The 22,602-nt window shown below is 35.3% G+C and overlaps 1 protein-coding gene across 2 annotated transcripts in view; it reads right to left on the reverse strand.

Moving 5' to 3' along the window:
• LOC149262413 (kinesin-like protein KIN-14L) overlaps nucleotides 1-22,602 on the reverse strand; it is a 310,043-nt gene that overhangs the window by 200,159 nt on the left and 87,282 nt on the right. For both annotated transcript variants that reach the window (XM_089424447.1, XM_089424441.1), the window contains exon 10: nucleotides 5,926-6,126. In XM_089424447.1, the coding sequence (XP_089280573.1) occupies nucleotides 5,926-6,126 (201 nt within the window). The remainder of the gene's footprint in view (nucleotides 1-5,925; nucleotides 6,127-22,602) is intronic.

Raw genomic sequence — 22,602 nt, forward strand, 5'->3', positions numbered from 1 at the left:
CAACCATAGTGGAATCCAGCAGACAATAAGTGGCTTCTCACAAAAGCAAATACCAATATCCATAGTCGAATCCCGCATATAACAAGTGGCTTTAGCAGAAACAAACATTAGCAGATAGATCAACGAACCCATCAAAGGATTAACATCAGAGTCTTGCATCTTCCTCAAATCATTCATCAAAAAGATGTCAATGGACTCGCAATCCATAGTGCCAAAGATATCACCAACCTCGTGCCTTTACAAAAACAACTTCCTCTTACACAAAAGTCCTCTACATAGCAAAAAAGTCACAAGCTCGTCTTCAGCATATCTAGATCAACTTCAGCCTTCAAAACTTCTAGCCATCTTCATAGAAACGTGCTTCAATGAGGTTGATCTTGTTTGCTCCCTCTTCACGAGTCTTCTTGTCATATTGTTCTTCCATCATTTCCAATGATTGCCATACCTTGGTAATCTTCATTATGTACCTGCAATCCTCATTAGGAGGCTATGGAAGAACAAGAACAACCAAGCAAGCGAAGAGACTCATAATGAAACAATCAAGATAATACTTATCTTTACAGAGTGTATTACCTCCCTCCTGCTCTTAGCCTTCTTAGATCTAGTCAACCTTGTCCATGTCATCTTTATCATCATCAACAAGTCCACATCATCTTTATCATCATCAATGATTCCACATAATCAATATCATCATCAAAATGAGTCCACATCATCATTGATTCCACATCATCTTTATTTTCATCAATGAGTCCACATCATCGTTATCATCATCAACGCATCCACATCATCAATATCATCATCAACATGAGTCCACATCATCAACGAGTCCACACCATCATTATCATCATCAACGAGTCCACATCATTAGTAACAATTTAAAAAATAATAAAACAAAGTACAAGATACTTATCTTTTGAGAACTTGCCAGCTCCCTCTTGATCTTGGCCTTTTTGCAATCAACCTACAAATCGTTCTCATCATCAAGATGTCAAATTTTCTAGAAACTAGGGTTCCTTTATTTAAGTGAAAGCAATCAATTTTTAATCCAATTCTAACTTGACAGGTAGAGCACACTATATAGCAAGGGTTTTGATTCAAACCTTAACAATTTCTCAAATTTGGTCTAGGGTTTACAAAATATTCACCCTTGCATTCTTGACCAACTTTATTATTCATGATTAGAATGTCAACATTATGAGAATTATGTCCGTAGACATCGTCGCTACGGTTTCCAAAATATCAGACAGACATTCAGTCCTTTAAAAAACTTGGATGATGCAATCTTATCAGATATTTCTGTCTTTCTTTCATATTGATCACAATGTCAATGTCATTGTTTTTGCAATGAATACGACAAAGTTTATTTTCAGTATTCATGAAGCAGATCTTTTGCACAATCTCCGGAAATTCCAAAGCAGAGATTCAATTCTTTTATACTTGGATTTGCAACTTCCTTAATTTATGGGATATTGACTCACTCAGGCTTGCATTCATCTTCCCAGGACAAACATTTCAATTTTCCAGACCCCAGGTTTCTCAAGAAATTTTAAATTGATCACACTTTAGGGTCATGATATGTCAATCTTGCTTTCAACATTCCTGCAATTTATTTCCAATGTTCAAATCAAGAAATGTCAATGTAGCAGCTATGATGCCTTTGCAATAGATTTCATCATTTAAGTCAAATATCCATGCGAGCACTCATCAAGTGAGACATTTATCTTCAATACTGGTGATGTTTATTGGTAAAAATATATATAATAGATTTTCTTAGAAGACATGGCCGACTTCATTGCTTCCAGATTAGGTCTGCCCTAATTTTCAGTGGCGACATCCTTTTCGTGTAAATAGACAGAGCCCAACAACCAGGTCAATTCTCCAATTTTGTTCATAGAGATCCTTTTGCAACAACAGTCGATGCATGGAACTTAAATCACGAGTCAAATGCTATAGCAATCATGAACAAGATGGTTAATGTTGATATCATAAATATTAGCAGAGTTCAGATGCCACAGAAGGGAAGATCGAAGGTCACAGGAGATGTAATGCAATCTGGATCTCAATCAAACTTTAGCTTAAGATTACAGACTTTAGGATGCCACAGAAATTTGGATCATATGCCACGGTCCTAGTTTTAATCACAGAGATGATTCACATAGGTTCAAAGTCATATAATGTGATCAAAAATCAAAACCTCAAGCTAGAGAATTCCAGAATAAGTATCACAGGTTCGCAATTTTAGGCAAATGATGTCACTGGTGTCAAAAATCTACAAAAACTGGGTGCTATAGGTCGTTCACTTCAAACAATAGAGATAGGAAACAGAGTATGAGACTCACATATCATATTGCCATACATTAAATTGCATGAAATACTTACTTTAGAATTTGTACATAGAGACTTTATCATCACAGGGACTCGGCCTTCCCAAAATAAAAAAACTGCAGCTTCAAACTAGCAACAAGTTTTGGACCTAATCCATACCCTGTCATTACAGTAGAAGAGAGAGACTCGGATCATGATCCTCAGATCACATCACACCACAGATTTAGGAGGGAGCATCTCATTACCAAGTTAGTCTATTGCCTTTGGGTTATTCCATTAAGCCACAGCACCGCAGAGGAGAAATGTTTTAAGAGCTTCCATATCATGGAGAATAGGCATTGCATAGCACCGGACCTTGTATACAGAAGCTCGCATGCCATAGAATAGTTTGCATGAATACAACATAGAAGTTTGTTCGAATATAACAGTCTTGCATTCCTCTGTCACAACTTTAATTTTAGGTTCTGCCTTCTTGAACAGACATAGAAACTTCTTCGTACCGCTACTTTACTTGATTCGAATGCCCAGAACAGACTCTTGTCAACTCGTCCTTCTCTTCAAAATGCTTCTTCAACCCGCTCTAATACCATGTTGATTTTCTAGGGCATGTGCTAGAATTAAGAATTTCTTCAGCATATAACTACTTCAATGATCAATTAAACACTAGTTTCACATGGTATTAAATTCAATATCATTTAGGCAGTTATACATAAGAAAAACATCAACTAATAAACGTGAAAGAGCAGTAAAGTAACAATGAAACAAGAGACACAGAAATTAGGCTTGAGGCCAGGGCAAAACCCACAAGCGGAAAACCCAGAAATTCTTTCCTTATGAGAGAGAGAGAGAGAGAGAGAGAGAAATAACCATAACAGAATAATAGCCAAACCAGTATCCATGATTATGATCAAGTGTCATGTCAAAAGCCAAGTTCCTTAAAAATCGGCCCTCCCTAAAATTTCGGCCTCCTGAAATTTCGGCCCTCCGTAATTTCGGCCTCCTCTTGAAATTTCGGCCCTCTTGCAATTTCACTGGATTAGAGATGCATGAGACAAGTTCATGTGCCAATGAGGAGAGATAGTCCCCTTTATATAGCCTTCAAGAGGGGGTCGAATGGGTGCCTCTTAGGGGCCCAGACGAGCCAATGAGGAGAGATAGTCTCCTTTATATAGCCTTCAAGAGAGGGTCGAATGGGTGCCTCTTAGGGGCCCAGATGACCTAACTAAATTGAGGACGACTTGAAGATTTTCGAGGCAACAATAAAGTTTAAATTTTTTCAATTTCTTTTTAAGATGAAAATACTTACCATGACTCGTAATTTCTAACATGAATCACAAGCCACAATGTCCATAGTGAGACAATATTTCTCTATAGCTTATAATTTAAGCTGACAAAAAAAAAAAAGAGGAAGTCACTGTCCTAATTTCTTGTTGAGTTCTCCCACATGATGTTTCCTAGGGTACATCTTGTGTTCAATGTGTTAATGGTATGCTCTATAATTATGATTGTAGTTTTTCTCTTATGTCCCTAGTTCATTTCAATACTTTGAGAGATACGCTTCTAATAAATTTTGATCATAACTAGTTGTGGCATAGTAGAGTATAACCTCGCAATATTTGCAATAGCAATTCAAGATTTGTGTAGTGGAATATCCACGACAATTTACAGATCATATGATGCATGACACCAAATAGTGGTCATGCAGTGGGGGTGATCAATAGATTCGTAATAAACACTAGCTTGCATCGTTGGTTCGCATTCAAATAATGATCTTCATGTACCTAAAAGGCACTAATGGATTTGGGTATCAAGTATAAAGGAGATTGAGGGTTTGAAAAATAATAAAAGTAGTGGTCAAATTGTTAACCTAGTTGGATACAAGATGTTGACTGATTAACAAGAGAAAATCAATGATAGGGCATGAATTTAATCTCCATGGCAATGCAATTAGTTGGCATGGAAAAAGATAACAATTCATTACTTTCTCAAGCACTAAGGTTGAGCACATGGTTTTTTCAGAAGCAAACAAGGAAGCAATGTAGTTTCAAATATTGTTAAGGGAGATTATGAAAAACTAGCAATGGTAATTCACTATGACAACTAAAGTGCAGTGGCCTAAGCAAAAAATTTCACCAATTTGTGATTTAGCAAAGTCAATAAAAAATTTCCAAAAACATTGCGATACTAATCAAATCTTGCAAATGCATGAACTGATGGAATGATGGTTGACAAGTTGAACTAGTGTCAATGGCATATGGGAGTGCAAGAGGGGTGCAGACAAAAGCCTAAAAGCAAGGTCTTCACTAGTGACTTGGTGGCTGGTGACCTTGGCGAAATATGATGTGGAAACTGTTGAAGTTTGAGGCAATTAGTGACCACAAATCCCCAAGCCCATGGGTTGACAAGATGATCAAAACAACAATGACATCAATAAGTGACGTCAACATCAATGACGAGGTTGACATAGAGAAGTTGACAATCTACAGTCAAAAAGATTTAACTGTAACATTGACGTGTTATCTCCATTAGAACGGACAGATAATTGATGTATGGTCATCATCAGTCGGTTATTCAGTTATAACCATTGGTTGACAACCCAATGTAAATAATATTTAAAAGGTATACACTTATACCTAGAAATGTTTTTGTCTCATCATCATTAAATGTCAACTGTGTGCTTAATAGCATCAGGTAGACGATCCTATGTATATGCACAGCAAATAGATAGATCGTCTACTGCTTGTCTTGCCTGAACAGGACAAAAAGGTTTTTCTTAAAAGTGTTGCCAATGTTTATGGAAAGAACAAAGTTCGTATACTCAGAGGAATGCTTTGATACCAATGTAATGAACAAAGTTTGTATAATCAAAAGTTAAATACTCCAGAAGCCTTGGAATATGAAGATCTCTATTGAAGAAACAAGAAGATATATTAAAATATATGAATAAGAATGATTATACAAATGAGTGATGGCCTGCTTATATACCCTAAGCAGGTACCTTTTCACATATGTTCATGTCCTTAGAGACATGCTTCTTCATTATTAACTACTAGATAACTAATCATTATTTATGTTTATTACTGTGTACGTTTTTATTATTTTTATATAAATTATATCCGTAACAGTTTACTACAAAGGCAATGCATGACTTAAGCATCACAGTATTGCAGTTGAATAAGGAGGCATGCAGTACAGTCTAGCCACTATAACTATCTCTCTGGTTCTTGTGATTTTATTATTAGACTAGCCAAGATACTAACACAAATTATTTATACGTGAATGTGAGAAAAGTAAAACTAAACTTTTGTAAGCTTCAGCAAATTCACTTCCAAGGTGACAATGAACATGTAAAGAAAATTCAAAATAGATCCATTTAGAAACAAACACGGGGAATTCCTTCAGAGTATAATTAAATAACATCATTAAACCAATTCAATAAAACCTCAATAATACAGTGCAGTTCCACAAAGCTTCATGATTGTCTCATTTTCAACTTTTAGCAGCATAAGCAAAATGATTGACTGGCAGGCCAGGCCTACAGTTTGATGACAACTACAAAAAGAACAAGAAGAAACTAATACAATTGAAGAGAATACCAACCTTAATGAGTTCATCACGTTTCGAGAGTTCCTGTTCTAACCTGGCTGTAACAGAAAAGGTCTCTCCATTATCTTCTCTAAGCTTTAGCACATTTGTATCAGGATCATTTGCAGATCCCAAGTTAGCATGAAAACCAACCATTTCTCTATCCCTGAAAGTTTGCACATCTGAAACATTTTGTTCAAGTTCCTGCACTTTATCCTACAAATAAGCAAGCCATAAACAATGTCAAAACAACAAATCTACTATAAAGGGATAAACAGCCTTAGAAAAATCAACACAATAGAAAATGCAAGGAAAAGGCAATTTATTATTCAAGGTAAAAAAACACACAATGGAAAATTTTAAAAATTTATGATGTATCCATGGCCAACAGAACGATCTTTTCAGCTAGTTGTATGCTATTGTCAATAAAATGTCTTAAGTGGAATCTAAGTCATAAAAATGATTGCACCCTATATTATATAATATGATATCCCTATGTTTGTATTTGTTCATTCAACACTATTTGGAGAAAGGGGACACGGTGATTCCATAAAACAGAACATGCCTAGCTAAGCTATGACTTTGTTTTTCCAGCATTGAACCCAACATCAATATACTATAGCATGGTATGCTGTATTCTTTATGACACACTAGCACAGCATTAACAAACAAGTGTTCTGAGTCCTGACCATTTCACCAGTGTTGTGAAAATCGCGATATTATCGTTTTATCGCGATTTTTTCCTGAAGCCGATATTATCGCGAGTAATAATCGCAGATTTTTTTTATACCCGATAATTTCGAAAAAATCGCGATAATTTGGAAAAATCGCAATTTTCCCCAATTTATCGCCGAGGGTCGGGGCAGCGCGGTTTTATAAGGGATGCTAAATGTTCGAAATGCAATTTTTTTTAAAGAAACAAATAATTTTTGAGTGGGGCAGCTTAATGATCAAGTCTAGGCCCTAGTATTGATAAGCTATTCATGGTAATGTTAAATTTAAATTCTTGAAGTAAAAGTGACATTTTCCTTAATCTTCATTTTCATCCTTTTACTTAAATTTTTAACATTACCATGAAATGACTCGAGATGTTTGAGAGTGGTTCCGGCATCATTGGATTTCATATGGAGAAAGTAGAATTTTAGATTTCATTCAAAATCCAACAGACTTATCAGTTTTTCAAGATTTCAGGATTGGGAGATTGTAATGTTTCCAGGTGACACCACCTGCCCGGGCTACCCCTGCCACCAGTAGAGGACGTGGTCTACCTCCTCTAGCTCCTACTTCTAGTTCTTCAGCTTCTAGAGCACAGTAGACTCCACTGCCAACTCCACCAGCACCAGCATCTACATCTAGAGGGAAAGGGAAAGCTGTGGCATTTTCTCGCAAGAGGGGCAGAGGAAATCAATAGGATTAGACTTTAGTTATTTTCTTCATTTTATTGTATGTGACATTTTGACATGATGAGATACATTATTATATTTTTTGTTGATATTTTGAGGCTGAGTTGGGACTCAGGAGTCAAGACTTACTATTCCAGACATGATTCAATGTTATGTGTGATTTTAGCACTAGAAATGATATTAAACATCTTATATATTAGTTCTTTTATCATATTTATGTGTCAATGTATTTATTTTATGTTGTAGATGGTTTAGATATTAAAAAAATTGAAAAAAAAATGAATATTTTTGTACCAAACGATTTTTTCCGATTTTTTCCTCGCGCCGATATTATCCCGATAACGATTAATGCAACATTGATTTCACCAATCCATTTGCATCTAGCTTGTTTCTTTTCACTTTCGGCACATGAAAATATATGGGACAACCAAAAATTCTAAAACGATCAACATCAGGTTTCTTACTGGTGAAAACTTCTACGGGTGTCTTGAAGTCCAATGCTTGATGCGGACATCTAATTTGAACATACACAGCGGTGTTGGCAGCTTCCCCCATAAGAACTTCAGTAGGCCTTGGTCATGAAGCATGGCACGAGTGGCTGCTATGATAGTTTGATTCTTCCTTTCAGCAACTCCATTTTGTTCAAGAGTATATATAATAGTGGTCTCCCTCTTAATGCCAACATCACTACAATAGTCAATGAATTCATTTGACTCATATTCGGTCCCATTATCGGTCCTCAATATTTTGATCTTTTTCCTTGTTTGATTCTCGACCAAGGCTTTGAAAGAGCGGAACCATTTGAACACTTCGTCCTTCTTCTTTAAGAAATAAATCCATGTTTTGCAAGAGAAGTCATCTACAAAAATTACATACTACAAATATCCTCCCAAAGATGTTACACGTAACATACCTGATAGATCGGAATGGACCAATTGAAGAATATCGGTAGTTTGACTTTTGCTTAAGGGGAATGGTCCCCTTGTATGTTTTCCAACTACAGAACCTTGACAAACTCATTCATGATCTATGTTGAACTCGAGCAGACCTGTGACCATCTTCCTTGCATCAGATAATGCTTTGTAATGAAGGTGAGCAAATGTTCGGTGCCATAATTCGGTTTGAAGAGAAGTATCGCAAGTCATTTCTCCCAACGGACTTCCTCCAACCTGATAGAGACCTTCAACCCTGAATCCAAGAGTGAATGCATCTCTCGGGTTCCTTTTCCAAACACAAACCTTCCCATCAACGAATGTCACCTCAAAACCTTTATCTTCCATCGCAGAAATAGAGACTAGGTTCTTTTTCAGATCAGGTACATACAATACTTCTTGTAGATGAAGGGTTTGACGATTTAAGTGAAGAGTAACAGTCCCAATTCCTTTCACGGTATAAGTGGCATTATCCCCAAGTATAATCTCCATATTAGTCTTCTTTTCAATCAAGTTTGAGAGGGCCTCCTTATAACCAATGAAGTGCCTTGAGGCACCACTATCAATTAATCAATGATCCAATGTATCTGGAGGAGAGGCAGTGGTGAGGGCAGAAATAAGACAAAATTATTTTTTCTTTTCTACAACATTAACTTCTTCATACCTAGAGTTTCTCGACTTCTTGGGAGGACGACCATTCCCATTTCAAGCAACAGCAGCATTCCTCTTTCCTTTGTTGTTGCACCTATTGTTCCATTGATTGCCATTGCCTTTGTAGTTGTTGTTATTGTTGTCATCATCTCTTGGAGTATCCTTCTTGTGAGGACATTCTCTAGCGAAGTGGCCAACCCTGTTGCAGTTGAAGCATCTTCCTTTTCTTCCTTCTTTGAATCCCGGCTTGAACCCTTGACCTTGTCTTCTTGGACCAGCATTGTTCTTCCTTTGAGAAGGTTGTAGGATTGTTTCCATTTGAGGGCTTGTCTCTTTCCATCATCCTAATTTCTTCTTGAGTGCATCTAACCAACAATTAATCAAATCTCGGAATCTTGTCGTTGTTCAGGATGGTAGTGTTAAACAGTCCCAATCTCTTGTAATGCCTCCAAGTGCAATAAGAGTGAGCTCCCTGTCACTAATAACTTCTCCAATAGATAGGAAATCATTCTTAGTTTCGATAATCCTCATGAAGTAGGATTGAATGGATTCTCCTCTATCCATCTTGATTTCTTTCAACATGTTCTTGAGAAAGAGAACTTGATTTGCATTATTTACTTTGAACATCCCAACCATCTTATCATACATCTCCTTAGATGTTTCCAAATCAGAAATATAAGCAACTGAAGGCTTGTGAATAGAATCAACGATAATTTTCTTAGCTTTAACCTCACCTTTCTTGTACTTTGTTTGTGCAGCGGCGAATGCATTTGAAGGAGGCTCCACTACTCTTCCTTTGACATAGTCCATAGCATCATTTTCTTGCAAAGTCAAATCTAGAGACATCTTCCACGCATGATAGTCGGATTTGTCCTTAAGCTTGTCCTCGGATTTGAAGTAAGATGTAGTCGTCATTGGGACTAGTTCCAACAGCTTCCCTTAGTGATTGTTTTTCCTCACTCTTGCTTGGGCTTTGTCTTCACCTGAGGTCTGATACCATGTTAATTTTAGATAACAATGGTATGTTCTATGCTTAGCACAATTTACCTCAATGTTCCTTTAATAGCCCAATGAAAATTTCCAATTATTTCTACTAGCAATAACATTAACTTAATCACATTGACAGTAAATGCAGATAGAACATAAAACATAAGCAGAAAAAAAAGCCAATGACAAGAGAACACCAAATTTGGTAGATACCAGGGAAAAACCCCAATGTGGGGAAAATCCTTTGATCAAATCTTCTTATTATTATTCAATAGTTCAGCAGAGAGAGAGAGTACATAGATCAAGTACACTTGCCCAATACACAGTCAAAACAACCCTATCAAAATCAGCAGTCAACAGCAGCCCTAACATTGATGTTTCAACGCTGATATCTCTTATGAATTAAGACGTGCTAAACTTCCTGATTACAAGGATTGTCAAGCTTTAGCCGCAGAGCTCGAGAAGGATAAGAAGCCATATGGAAAATCTAAGATTTTGGGCTTTGATAGAGCCTCCACAAAGCTAAAGGAACCAAAGGGTAAAAAAGTTAAGGAATCTGAAGATGATCCTATGCAGAAGTTACTTCAAAAGTTGGAAAGCATGGAACTTAATCAAGCAAAATTAATTTCTAACCATGCTAAGGAAATAAATACTTTGTAGTCTAGGTTGGTTCAAATGGAAAGAGCTCAAACGCAGAATTTCCAGCCTAGGAATCATAATAATAATCAAAATAATAATACTTGGCAGAAAAAAGGCCAATCTAGTGAGCAGAGACCGCCTAATCCGCTTGAATCTACTAATCTGGTCGATGAAGATTCGCCTTATTGTCAGGATTGTGATGCTCTTCATGAGGAGGCTACTTGCCCCGCGGTTAAAAGGATCATGGATAGTGGAATGCTTGGGGCAAGTAATCAAATAAATGTTGTGGGTAAAGAGTTTTCTTTGTCTGTAGAAAATTGGATGGAGACCAAGGAAAATAGTCAAGATGTTAGGCCCTCCACATCATCCTTTAGTATAAATAATTTTGATCATAAAAAGGATGTGATGGTTAAATTATTCGGTGAAAAGCCTTCTCCAGAGCAAGTCATGGAAATTGCTAAAGACAAGGGTTTAACTTATCAAAGAAGGGATAAGGATCAAAGTGGAAATCAAATTCCCCCTCGAAGTTTTAACTCTAGATTGGATATTGATTTGGGAAGTTGGTTTAATAATGCAAAAATATGGGTTCATGTCACCGAGATTGTAAAGATTCCTTCTCAAAGAGCTAAGTTACTAAAAGTTGTTGAAGCTCCTCAAGTGAATGTCTCTCAACAAAAGGCACCTGAAACTAAGTATCAAGATGCTCCTATATATTTGCAAAGTTTGGATTCAGATAACAAGGATCATCAACCATTCTTCATTACTTTGATGGTTAATGAATATAATTAAATAATTGTATGCTGGATTATGGTGCATTAGCTTGTGTCATGGCCAAGAAGGTCATGGAACAGCTTAATTTAAGAGTTTCTAGACCTTACTACAATATATGTGCCATGGATTCTAAGAAGATTGAGGTTCACGATTTAATCAAGGATTTATAAGTTCATTTATCGGTTTACCTTTACATTATGATTGTTGTGGACATTCTTGTTGTTGATGTCCCTGATGCTTGGGGTATGCTTTTATCTAGAAAATGGGCCTCTGATCTAGGAGGGAGTACTCAGATGAATTGGTCCTATGCTACGGTTCCTTCTCATAGAGGTGATGGATTTGTAAGACTTAACAGAGAGCCCGAAAGAAGATTCCATGTTGAAGATCCTAAGATACTCCATAATGAGATAATTAAAGAATAATCTGACATTGGGAATTATGTTATTCTGTCTAATTCCATAGTTCTTCCTGATGATAAGGTTGATGAAAAGATTGGGGATCTGAAGGATAAAGTGTGGTACATGTATTTTGACGGTGCATCATCTAGGCATGGTAAAGGTGTTGGAATAGTATTGAAGTCTCCCCTTGGTCATGTTTTCAAATTTGCCTATAGATTGGAATTTGAAGCAACCAACAATGTTGCTGAATATGAAGCTTTGTTGTTGGCTCTTGAGTTGGCGAAGGATTTAAGAGTTAAGTTACTTGGTATCAAGGGAGATTCTGATTTAATTATCATGCAGATTCAAAAAAAATTACATGTAAAAATCAAAGGTTAAGGAATTAGCGAAATGTTGTATGGAATACTATGGAATACTTCGATGCCCTAGATCTTGAAGTTATCCCAAAAAAGCAGAATAGTTTGGTGGATGAGCTTGTCGTAGTTGCATCTACTTTGCAGTTATCTAATGAGTTGATCAAGGATAAGATAAAAATGGAAGTTATTTTTAGACCCTTTGTTCCAGATAATTCAGAGCATTGGCAATTTTTTTATGATGAGAAACAAGTGATTCTTTTTCTTGATAATTTGGATGAGTTTGAAAAATTTTAATAGATTCTGAGGATGGATCTGATGATCATGAAGATATTATAAATCCTACTCTTAGGAATGTTGTTGCTTTAGAGCAACACTTGATCGGCATGATGCCACAAAGATGAAAGAGGAAAATAAAATGGATCCAAGTGATATCATCGAAGTAAACATTGGTACCTCTAGTGATCCCAAGATTTTCAAAATTGGTAAGGGTACTAATGACGAATAAAGGAAAAGGTTAACCAATTTACTTCGTGAATATCGGGATGTTTTAGCATTTTCTTATAATGAATTAGAAGGTTATAGGGAAGATGTCATGGAGCACACTATCCATTTGAAGGATGAAAATGCTAAACCCTTTCGTCAAAAGCTTAGGCAAATAAATCCTAAGTTAGCCCCTTTAGTTCAAAAAGAGCTTTCAAAGATGCTTGCAGGAGGAATTATTGCTCAAACTAGGCATTCAACATGGTGTTCCAACCTGGTGATTGTTAGGGAAAAGAATGGTACAATTAGACTTTGTGTCGATTTTAGAAACCTTAATCTAGCATGTAAAAAGGATAATTACCCTTTGCCAACATGTAGACTATGTTGCAAACAGTAACTGGTTCTAGAATGATGTCATTACTAGATGGTTTTTCTGGATATAATCAGGTATAGGTTAAGAAAGAGGATCGTCACAAAACTACATTCACCACACCATGAGGTACTTTCGAATATATTAGAATGTCGTTTGGATTAACCAATGTTGGGGCTACTTTTCAAAGGGCTATGGATTATACCTTTAAGGGTTTAATCGGGAAGATTATCGAAATTTATCAAGATGATCTTACAATTTTTTCTAAGGATGGTATTCGTCATATAGGTCATCTTAGGTAAGTTTTTGATAAATGTAGAGAGTATGGGATTTCCTTAAATTCGGCTAACTCTGTTTTTGGAGTAACTGAAGGGAAATTACTATCATTTCTAAAGATGGAATCAAGATTGATCCTGAAAGAGTTGAGGCAATCCAAAAGATTCCTCTCGCTCATAACCTTAAATCCCTTCAATCTTTTCTTGGAAAAACATATTTTCTTAGAAGATTTATTCCAAATTACGCAGAAGTAGCTAAGCCTATTCAAAGTCTTCTGAAGAAGGATGTAATTTTTTTATGGAAAGAAGATGGCAAAAAGGCTTTTCAAGAAATCAAAGGTGCTATTGCCAACGCTATTGTTTTAGTTAGTCTTGATTATTCAAAGGATTTCATGATTTTCTCTTTCGCTTCTAAAGATACCATTGTGGATGTCTTATTACAGAAAAATAAGGGTGGTCACGAGCAGCCTATTGCTTTCATGAGTAGAGCACTTCAAAATTCTGAATTAAATTACACTACCATGTAAAAGAAAACCTATGCCTTAGTTAAATCTCTTAAGCATTTCAGGACTTACATGAGTTATTCCAAAATCATTGCTTTTGTCCCACAGTCTGTGGTTAAAGATATATTAACTCAAACTGATTGCTTAGGGACTCGTGTTAGGTGGGTTACTAAAATCCAAGAATATGACTTAGAGATTAGACCTACAAAGTTAGTCAAAGGTCAAGGCTTGGTTGAAATGATGACCGAAGGTAATGAGAAAGCTCTTGGTTTGATTTGTCTTAACTATTCATCTTCCCCTGAACTGCAAAGATTAGGAGAGCATGAATGGTACAAGGATATTATTTATTACTTATTAAATCTTACATGTCCTGACCATTTAGTTGCTCATAAGAGAAGGGCTCTTACATTAAAAGCCACTAAGTATTGCCTCATAAAGGATGGCCTTCGATGGAGAAATCTTGAGGGCATAGTACTTAGGTGTGTTGATGAAATTGAGTCCAAGAGGTTAATTTCTGAGTTTCATTCAAGATTTTGTGGTGGTCATTATGCTACTAGAACTACTACCCAAAAAATTCTGAGAGCTAGTTATTATTGGCCTTCGATTTTTTCTGATGTGCATAAGTTTGTTAGAAGTTGTCAAGCCTGCTAACTGTTCACTGGGAAACAGAAGTTTGTTGCCCTGCCCTTACAACCTGTGGTTGTGGAGGCACCTTTTCAGCATTGGGGTCCAGACTTCAATGGGAAGTTTCATGAAAATTCTAACAATGGTTACTCATGGATTTTAACTACAACTGATTATTTCACTAAATCGGTAGAAGCCATCCCTGCTAAGAATGCCACTGAAAAGGTCATTATGGACTTCATTGAAAATAATATCATTACTAGATTTGATGTCCCTGCCAAGATCACTACTGATCATGCCAAGGCTTTTAGCTCTTTAGAGTTGTCAACTTTTTGCTTCAAGTATGGCATTGTCATATCTCATTCATCTAATTACTATCCTCAGGGTAATGGCCTTGTTGAATCAAGTAATAAAAATCTTATAACCATTATCAAGAAGATAGTAGGAGATAATAAGCGATCTTGGGACAGTAAAATTAAGGATGCTTTATGGGAAGATAGGATTACTAAAAAGAAAGTTACTGGTAAAAGTCCTTTTGAATTAGTTTATGTCTTGGATGTGACTTTACCTGTGCACCTTAAATTGCCAGCAGCATTTTTCTACTGATAAGGATGTTGTTTTCTAACTTGGTAACCGAGGAACCCACAATAAAAACCATCTTTCCGTCAACGTTTCAAATCCCAACAGGGATCCATCATCAAGACTATTATTGAGTGTTGATAGTAGAAGAGCTCAATTGCAAGATATCTGCAGCTCTTCTTGCTATCTTCACCCTAAATTTTTTGAGTAATTCACTCCATGTATCCCCTCCGCATAGGGAAATGATTTTGGATTTAAGACTTCTGCGGTTGATATCTAGAACCCACAGTAAAAACCATCTTTCCGTCAACGTTTCAAATCCCAACAGGGATCCATCATCAAGACTATTATTGAATGTTGATAGTAGAAGAGCTCAATTGCAAGATATCTGCAACTCTTCTTACTATCTTCACCCTAAATTTTTCGAGCAATTCACTCCATGTATCCCCTCCGCATAGGGAAATGATTTTGGATTTAAGACTTTTGTGGTTGATATCTAGAACCCACAGTAAAAACCATCTTTCCGTCAACGTTTCAAATCCCAACAGGGATCCATCATTAGGACTATTATTGAGTGTTGATAGTAGAATATCTCAATTGCAAGATATCTGCAACTCTTCTTGCTATCTTCACCCTAAATTTTTCAAGTAATTCACTCCATGTATCCCCTCCGCATAGGGAAATGATTCTGGATTTAAGACTTCTGTGGTTGATATCTAGAACCCACAGTAAAAACCATCTTTCCGTCAACATTTCAAATCCCAACAGGGATCCATCATCAGGACTATCTGTGGTTGATATCTAGAACCCACAGTAAAAACCATCTTTCCGTCAACATTTCAAATCCCAACAGGGATCCATCATCAGGACTATTATTGAGTGTTGATAGTAGAAGAGCTCAATTGCAAGATATCTGCAGCTCTTCTTGCTATCTTCACCCTAAATTTTTCGAGTAATTCACTCCATGTATCCCCTCCGCATAGGGAAAGATTCTTTCCGTTAACGTTTCAAATCCCAACAGGGATCCATCATCAGGACTATTATTGAGTGTTGATAGTAGAAGAGCTCAATTGCAAGATATCTACAGCTCTTCTTGTTATCTTCACCCTAAATTTTTCGAGTAATTCACTCCATGTATCCCCTCCGCATAGAGAAATGATTCTTTCCGTCAACATTTCAAATCCCAACAAGGATCCATCATCAAGACTATTATTGAGTGTTGATAGTAGAAGAGCTCAATTGCAAGATATCTGCAGCTCTTCTTGTGATCTTCACCCTAAATCTTTCGAGTAATTCACTCCATGTATCCCCTTCGCATAGGGAAATGATTCTTTCCATCAACGTTTCAAATCCCAACAGGGATCCATCATCAGGACTATTATTGAGTGTTGATAGTAGAAGAGCTCAATTGCAAGATATCTGCAACTCTTCTTGCTATCTTCACCCTAAATTTTTCGAGTAATTCACTCCATGTATCCCCTCCGCATAGGGAAATGATTCTTTCTGTCAACGTTTCAAATCCCAACAGGGATCCATCATCAAGACTATTATTGAGTGTTGATAGTAGAAGAGCTCAATTGCAAGATATCTGCAGCTCTTCTTGCTATCTTCACCCCAAATTTTTCGAGTAATTCACTCCATGTATCACCTCTGCATAGGGAAATGATTCTTTCCGTCAACGTTTCAAATCCCAACAGGGATCAAAATAGGATTGATTAGATTGTGGAGTTGGATGAAACTCGTAGGAAAGCTTTTGGATAATATGTGTAAAAGTCAATCTAACATTAAGAAAAGCTTTGATAAATCATCTCGATCTAGATCTTTGCAGGTTGGAGATATGGTACTTCTTTGCGATCGCAAGAATGAAAAACCATGAAAACATAAGAAATTCGACAATTTGGGGTTGGCACTGTACATTATCCGAGGCATTGCAAGGCCAAATTCATTTCACTTAAGCAAATTGGATGGCGAACCACTTGACTAACCTGCAAACAGCCAATTACTCAAGCTATTCTTCAAAGATAACATCTTATGCCATGGGGCATCCTTTGTATCGTATTTCTAACCCTACAACTTGTCATTTTAGCATTTCATTTCTGTTTCAGGATTAAATTTACTTTTCATGTTAATAAAATTATTGATGAGCTTTTATTTCATGTGCTTAATGTTATATGATGATATTTGAATGGACCGCTACTTATGTAATTTTGTGTGTTGCTTGGATGCAGATAATAGATTCTCACATTCCTTCGATGAAGCAAAGTGTCCCCAAGTAGAACTAGATGTTGACAACTTTGTGTCAATGACCCCATAGCAGTACACACCTTTTTTTGCAAAAGCAATCTATCATGTTCGAGTGTTCACGCCTTTCCAATTTCATCATCAGCCGACAGTTTTGTTAAATATGTAAACCCATTCTGCATGGTTATAATGTAAATAATCTTAGTAAGACCATCATATATGTAACAACCTAGATAAGCATAATATTTTGACGACGATTTCTACCTTAGGTGGTTTTTTGTCTCACTGATTCATTTGTGTTTCTAGACACAAATGATCGGCAGAGTTTTTCCCTCCAACCTCACCGCAAAGCTAAGGTGGATTTTGTCGACAAAATATTAAGTGAGTCCTAGTGTCTTTTATCGAGTCTTTGTAAAATAATTTGAGAATAATCCTAGTTAATAGGCTAGATTATTTTATTACAGATTACTTGGTCTACTAGATCATATTTTGTGTCGCAGAAATGGGTAAATGTCGAGGGTCTATAATGAACGGGTATTCCCCCTTTATGTATTAAATTGTAAAATCTTGATATAAAAAATATATAGTGCATGGTCCCTCATAGCTAGACACCATGGCTAAATATTAGAGGGTTGGAAAATAATATTAATCCCTTCATAAGTCAATTAATTAAATTTTCAAGCAAAATTAAATTAAATCCTAAGCCATAAATTTAATTAATTTTGTGTCCTAGGTAAAATTAATTTCTCCAAACGTGAAATTCGTGGGTTTTAAAGAAGTTAATTTTTGGAGGTCCCCTTCCAAGGGAATATTGAGGAAATAAATATTGGACCCTTGGGCCTTGATGGTTAAGTCAAAGTCAATTTTTTGAGGAAATTAACTCAAAATAATTAATTTTGAGTTTAATGAAAAATCAATTAAATAATAAATTCGATATTTCCTCAAAAATTAAATAATATCGACAGTGATGATTAAAGATTAATTAATTCTTTATGAACAATCGAGATTTATTTGACAAGAATCAAGCCAACTAGCCATTAGAGATTTTACCTATAAATTAGAGGTCAGTGTCAGTGTGTTTTTTCATCCGATCTCTGAATCATGTACTGAGTTCTCAAGCTCTCTTGTATACCTTTTGAATTAATGCAAAAGTCTTTGGGGTTTCAACGTGTTGTGGTGTTCCTCTTCACAAATTTATGGTAACATTGTTTTAATTTTTGCCAAATGTTATGTGAAAACTATCAATCAATAGCTCTTTTAGAATAATCTGAATACATATATCTTATTCAATTTGTTGGATCTAGGGTAACATTCTTAATTTTGATCGAAGTAGTAGGTATCTCTATTTCTTCAGAATTTCATTATTGTTCTATTTCTCTACTTGGTTTGATGGTTGATCTAGTGTTTGCAGGAGATCTTTCAAGTTTTCGTTGAACATTTGGGGATAGTTCTCGGTTGGACTAGCCAACTCTCAACGTATATTTTTTGAAGAACCTACTTCACATAAGCTCTTGGACTTATCTTAAGGTTAAATTATTTTTCCTGTGGGGTGTTTTTGGGCTAGTACCTCTCCAAAATTTTCAAAAATAAAAATTAATATTTTGTGAAAAATTGATAGATCTGGCTATTGAAAACCTTAGATTATTAGATTTGGGAGCGGAGTTGGACTCATACTCCTCAGATCTGATAGATCTACCATCTTTGTGCATAGATCTGTAAAAAAAAATAGTTTTTTGACTTGGTTTTCTAGGGTTTTATTTATTTTTGTATATATGGGTTATGTGTGTTTTGTTTTCGTTTTTGCAGGTGCGGGCAAGGAAAATTTTTATTTGAAACCAAATCTAGGCCCTAGAGGGTAAGATCTGACCTCAATATCATTTTGCAGGGGCATTATTCCAAAATATTTTCAGTTTGAGGGTTTCAAAATTTAGACTTGAAAATTTTACAAGTGTTTCAAGGACAAATCTTTAGCAGAAGATCAAAAATTTCTAGGAAATTTTTTAGGTTTTTGGGCTACCATTTTCTACTACGTTTTTCTCCTATCTAGGGAAATTTGGAAAAAAAAAAAAAAAAAAATTAAGCCATACTCTTTGTTGCCTGCGTTTTTCCTTTTCTATCCATCACTACCTCCTTCTCGCAGACCTGCACACTGCCTTTCTCCTGAAGGCGGCATCCCTACCTGTGTTTTTACCTCCGCGGCTCCTTCAAACCCTGCTCTCTTAGCTTTCATTTCTTCGTCGGTTGGCCAAGTTCCTTTCTCCTCTTCGTTGCCATATGTTGTTGTGGCCTCCCTCTTCGCAGCTCCTTCAACCTGCAAAAGGCTCCATCCCTCGACCTGTTGTTCCTCATCCTCGAGCTCCACATCCTTTTGATCCATAGCATCATTCCCCCTCAATGCCATTCGTGCTCATCTACATGGGTTTCTCCCTCGAATCCTTTGCCTGCAATCTGCGTCGAAGTTCGAGCTTCACTCCTTTGCTGCCGGCGTCAAAACCTGAAATCTTCCCCTTCCTTTGTCGTCGTCAAGTCTACCTACACACAAAGCCTAAACAATTTCATTCTTTATTTTTATTTTTATTTGTTTCTTATGTTTTAGTTTCATTAGGGTTAAATTTTTATTATACAATTCGATTTCTTTTGTTTTATTGCTTTTTTTTCATTTCAATTTTTGTTTTGATTTTTTTTTAGAAGGGAAAACTTAAACATTTTAATTTTAATTCTTTTTTATTTTTATGAGTTTGATTTCTTTTAGAAATTGAACTTCATTTTTTAATCTTCGCTTTTCTTTTTTTATTTTGATATTTTTTGAAATTTTGATTTTGCTTGAAACAAAAAAGTAAAAATTTAAAAAATAATCATCAATGTGACTTTGATATTTCTAAAGATTTAAATCAAAAGAGGACTTTGTGCTTTCACATTAAAAAATTTAAATTTTTATGTGGCCTTTGGCCCATTAAAAATTTAAATTATTAAACCCTTTTGATTTTTTACTTTTCTCACATTAAAAAACTTAATTAATCATTTGCCACATTAAATTTGCTTCATAAAACTTAGCACATTAAAAATTTGCCTAAGGAATAATTAAATTTTAATCTAAAGTTCCTTTTTGGTCTTTTTTTGTGTTAGGGGTAAAATCTAAAAGGAAAAATTTGTGGTATTAAAATTTTTTCTCTATAGTCGAACACGTTCAAATAATTTTTAAATCGTCTCTAAAGATTGACTATAGGAAAATAATTTTTAAATCGTCTCTAAAGGCTGACCATACGAAATTGACATTTTTTTCTAGATTTGGGTCACTAAGGAAAAATCATTTTAATTCTAGGATTGTGAATTGCTTAGCATTTGAATTTCATGGTTCTTCATGGTATTTAAATTTTCGAAATTTAATTGCTAGAATATTTTGCATGCTAAGGTTTTGAGCAATTTCTTATATTTTGAACATCTATTTAGATTGCTCATCATTTTAACTAGCTCTAAACGTCATCTAATTACTTGAATTATTTGATGTTTATTGCATATTAAATATTTTGTGAATATTTCGAGTAATTATTAAAGTGCTTTGTCATGGAATTGTGATAAATTGCATATCGTTTGTTTCTTAAAATGAATTTTTGAGCATCTATTGGCATTGGTTTTAGATTGTGAAGAAGTTTTCATTTTTTGTGAACTATAATTTTATCAAGAAGATTTGAATCTTGCGGTTTAATTGTGATATTTTAAGGGGTTTATCTTTAAATCTTTGTCTAGTGAAGTGAAAATTTCATTTTGGTGATTAAAGGGCCTTTTTTTGCGACATAAGCATTTCTAATCCTCAAATCTAACTTCACCTCATCTCGTGTATTTGCATATCAAGATAGTTCTGCATAATTAGAATTTACTTCCAAGCATAAGCTTGGTCGATAGAGAGATAGGTACCCATCCATGTTTACTTGAGAAGCCTACTTTTAATAGTACTTAAAATAGTGACCTTGCAGTCGTCAGAGCCACAGCTCTCTGCAACGCCGGAGACACCAGGTATGTTAGATTTTCAGGAGAGGTATCGTTAATCACACCTTAGTGTGCTTCACCTTATCTTCTCTCTGCCAATTAGTACGAAATCGGGCTCAATATAGAAAGGATCGAAGGGTTAAAATTTAGATAGGTATTTAACTAAAATTAACCAAGATTTCTGCATCTCACATTAGTTTTAGGATCTGCATTTCATATAATATAGTTATTCATTCAAACAACGGTTGCTAATCAATTACTTGGTCTTAATTTCCCTAGCAAGATTGTTGACTCCATAAAGCATTGGTATCAATCGTTTAAATTTAATCAAATCCTATAAGTCTTGCTAAATCTTAATCAAGTACCTGATCGCTTCACTATGTCTCCCGAACGGGTTGGTTCCCAACTAAGTTCTTATTCATTCCATTTCAATAGGGTCTACCCCCCTTAGCTTGTTGTAGGGAGAACTTAAACAGAGAGATTGCAGATCAGGGTGACAACACCCGATCTGAGTCGTTGTCCCAGTGCCTAGACATTCTGTGTGAGAACACTTCTTTTTCATATTTAGAATAAAAGATCCTAGTGATTCCATCCAGGGTGAACCCATAATTATATTACTATTGTCGCAAAATAAGATTTTATCAGTGAATTGCGAGGCAAAAATATAGTCTTCAATGCTTAGTTGTAAATTGCTTATGTTATATTGTTTATTATTCGTTGAATCCATCATTTCAATTATGTTCGATTCAAAAATCACTAATTGGTTAGAACTTAGCACATTTAGCACTAGCGTAATTGTTATCTTGAGTAGGATCGATAAAGATTATAACATCCCTTCCTGGAAGTGACCCTTTGATTTTAAATAATGCATTAACACACATCATAAAAGTTTTAGGAAATCTTCCATCACTAGTTTCCATTTTTTTTATTTTTTTTATTTTTTTGTTCTTCGAAAATGGATTTTCTTTTGTGTTCGCCAATGACCTTAGGGTTTAATGATAACTCATTTCAACTTTATAGTAATACCTCTTGTCTTTTCCTTATATTTTCTCTTTATATATATCTCACTTAATAATTCCTTTGCTTCAAATAGTATTTTTTATAACCTTAATGGCATCTTTTTATTGTTCTTTTCTATATATATATATATATATATATATATATATATTATGGGTAAATAACTCAATACTCTCATGCACCTTGTACGTTATGCTATAACAAATTGTAATTTCCACAAATTTCCAAAAAGGGACACTTTATGAAATACCATTTTTATAAATAAAAAAATTCAAGGGGACCTTAATCACCTTTTTTTTCTTTTACTTCATATAACGTTTGTCTAATGTTTCAGTGTTTCTCCTATATTTTATTATTCCAACAATATAATATCTCAGGTATGAATGGGTTCACCTTTGGAACATTCAATTTTAAGATTAAAAAATAATGTGGTTTGATGAGCCGATTTTTTTTTTTAATTGCAATTGTATGGATATGTG

Source organism: Pinus tabuliformis, chromosome 6, assembly GCF_031772625.1.
Source record: "Pinus tabuliformis cultivar Carrire ecotype Pingquan chromosome 6, CPIR1, whole genome shotgun sequence".
In the NCBI taxonomy this organism is placed as follows: domain Eukaryota; kingdom Viridiplantae; phylum Streptophyta; class Pinopsida; order Pinales; family Pinaceae; genus Pinus; species Pinus tabuliformis.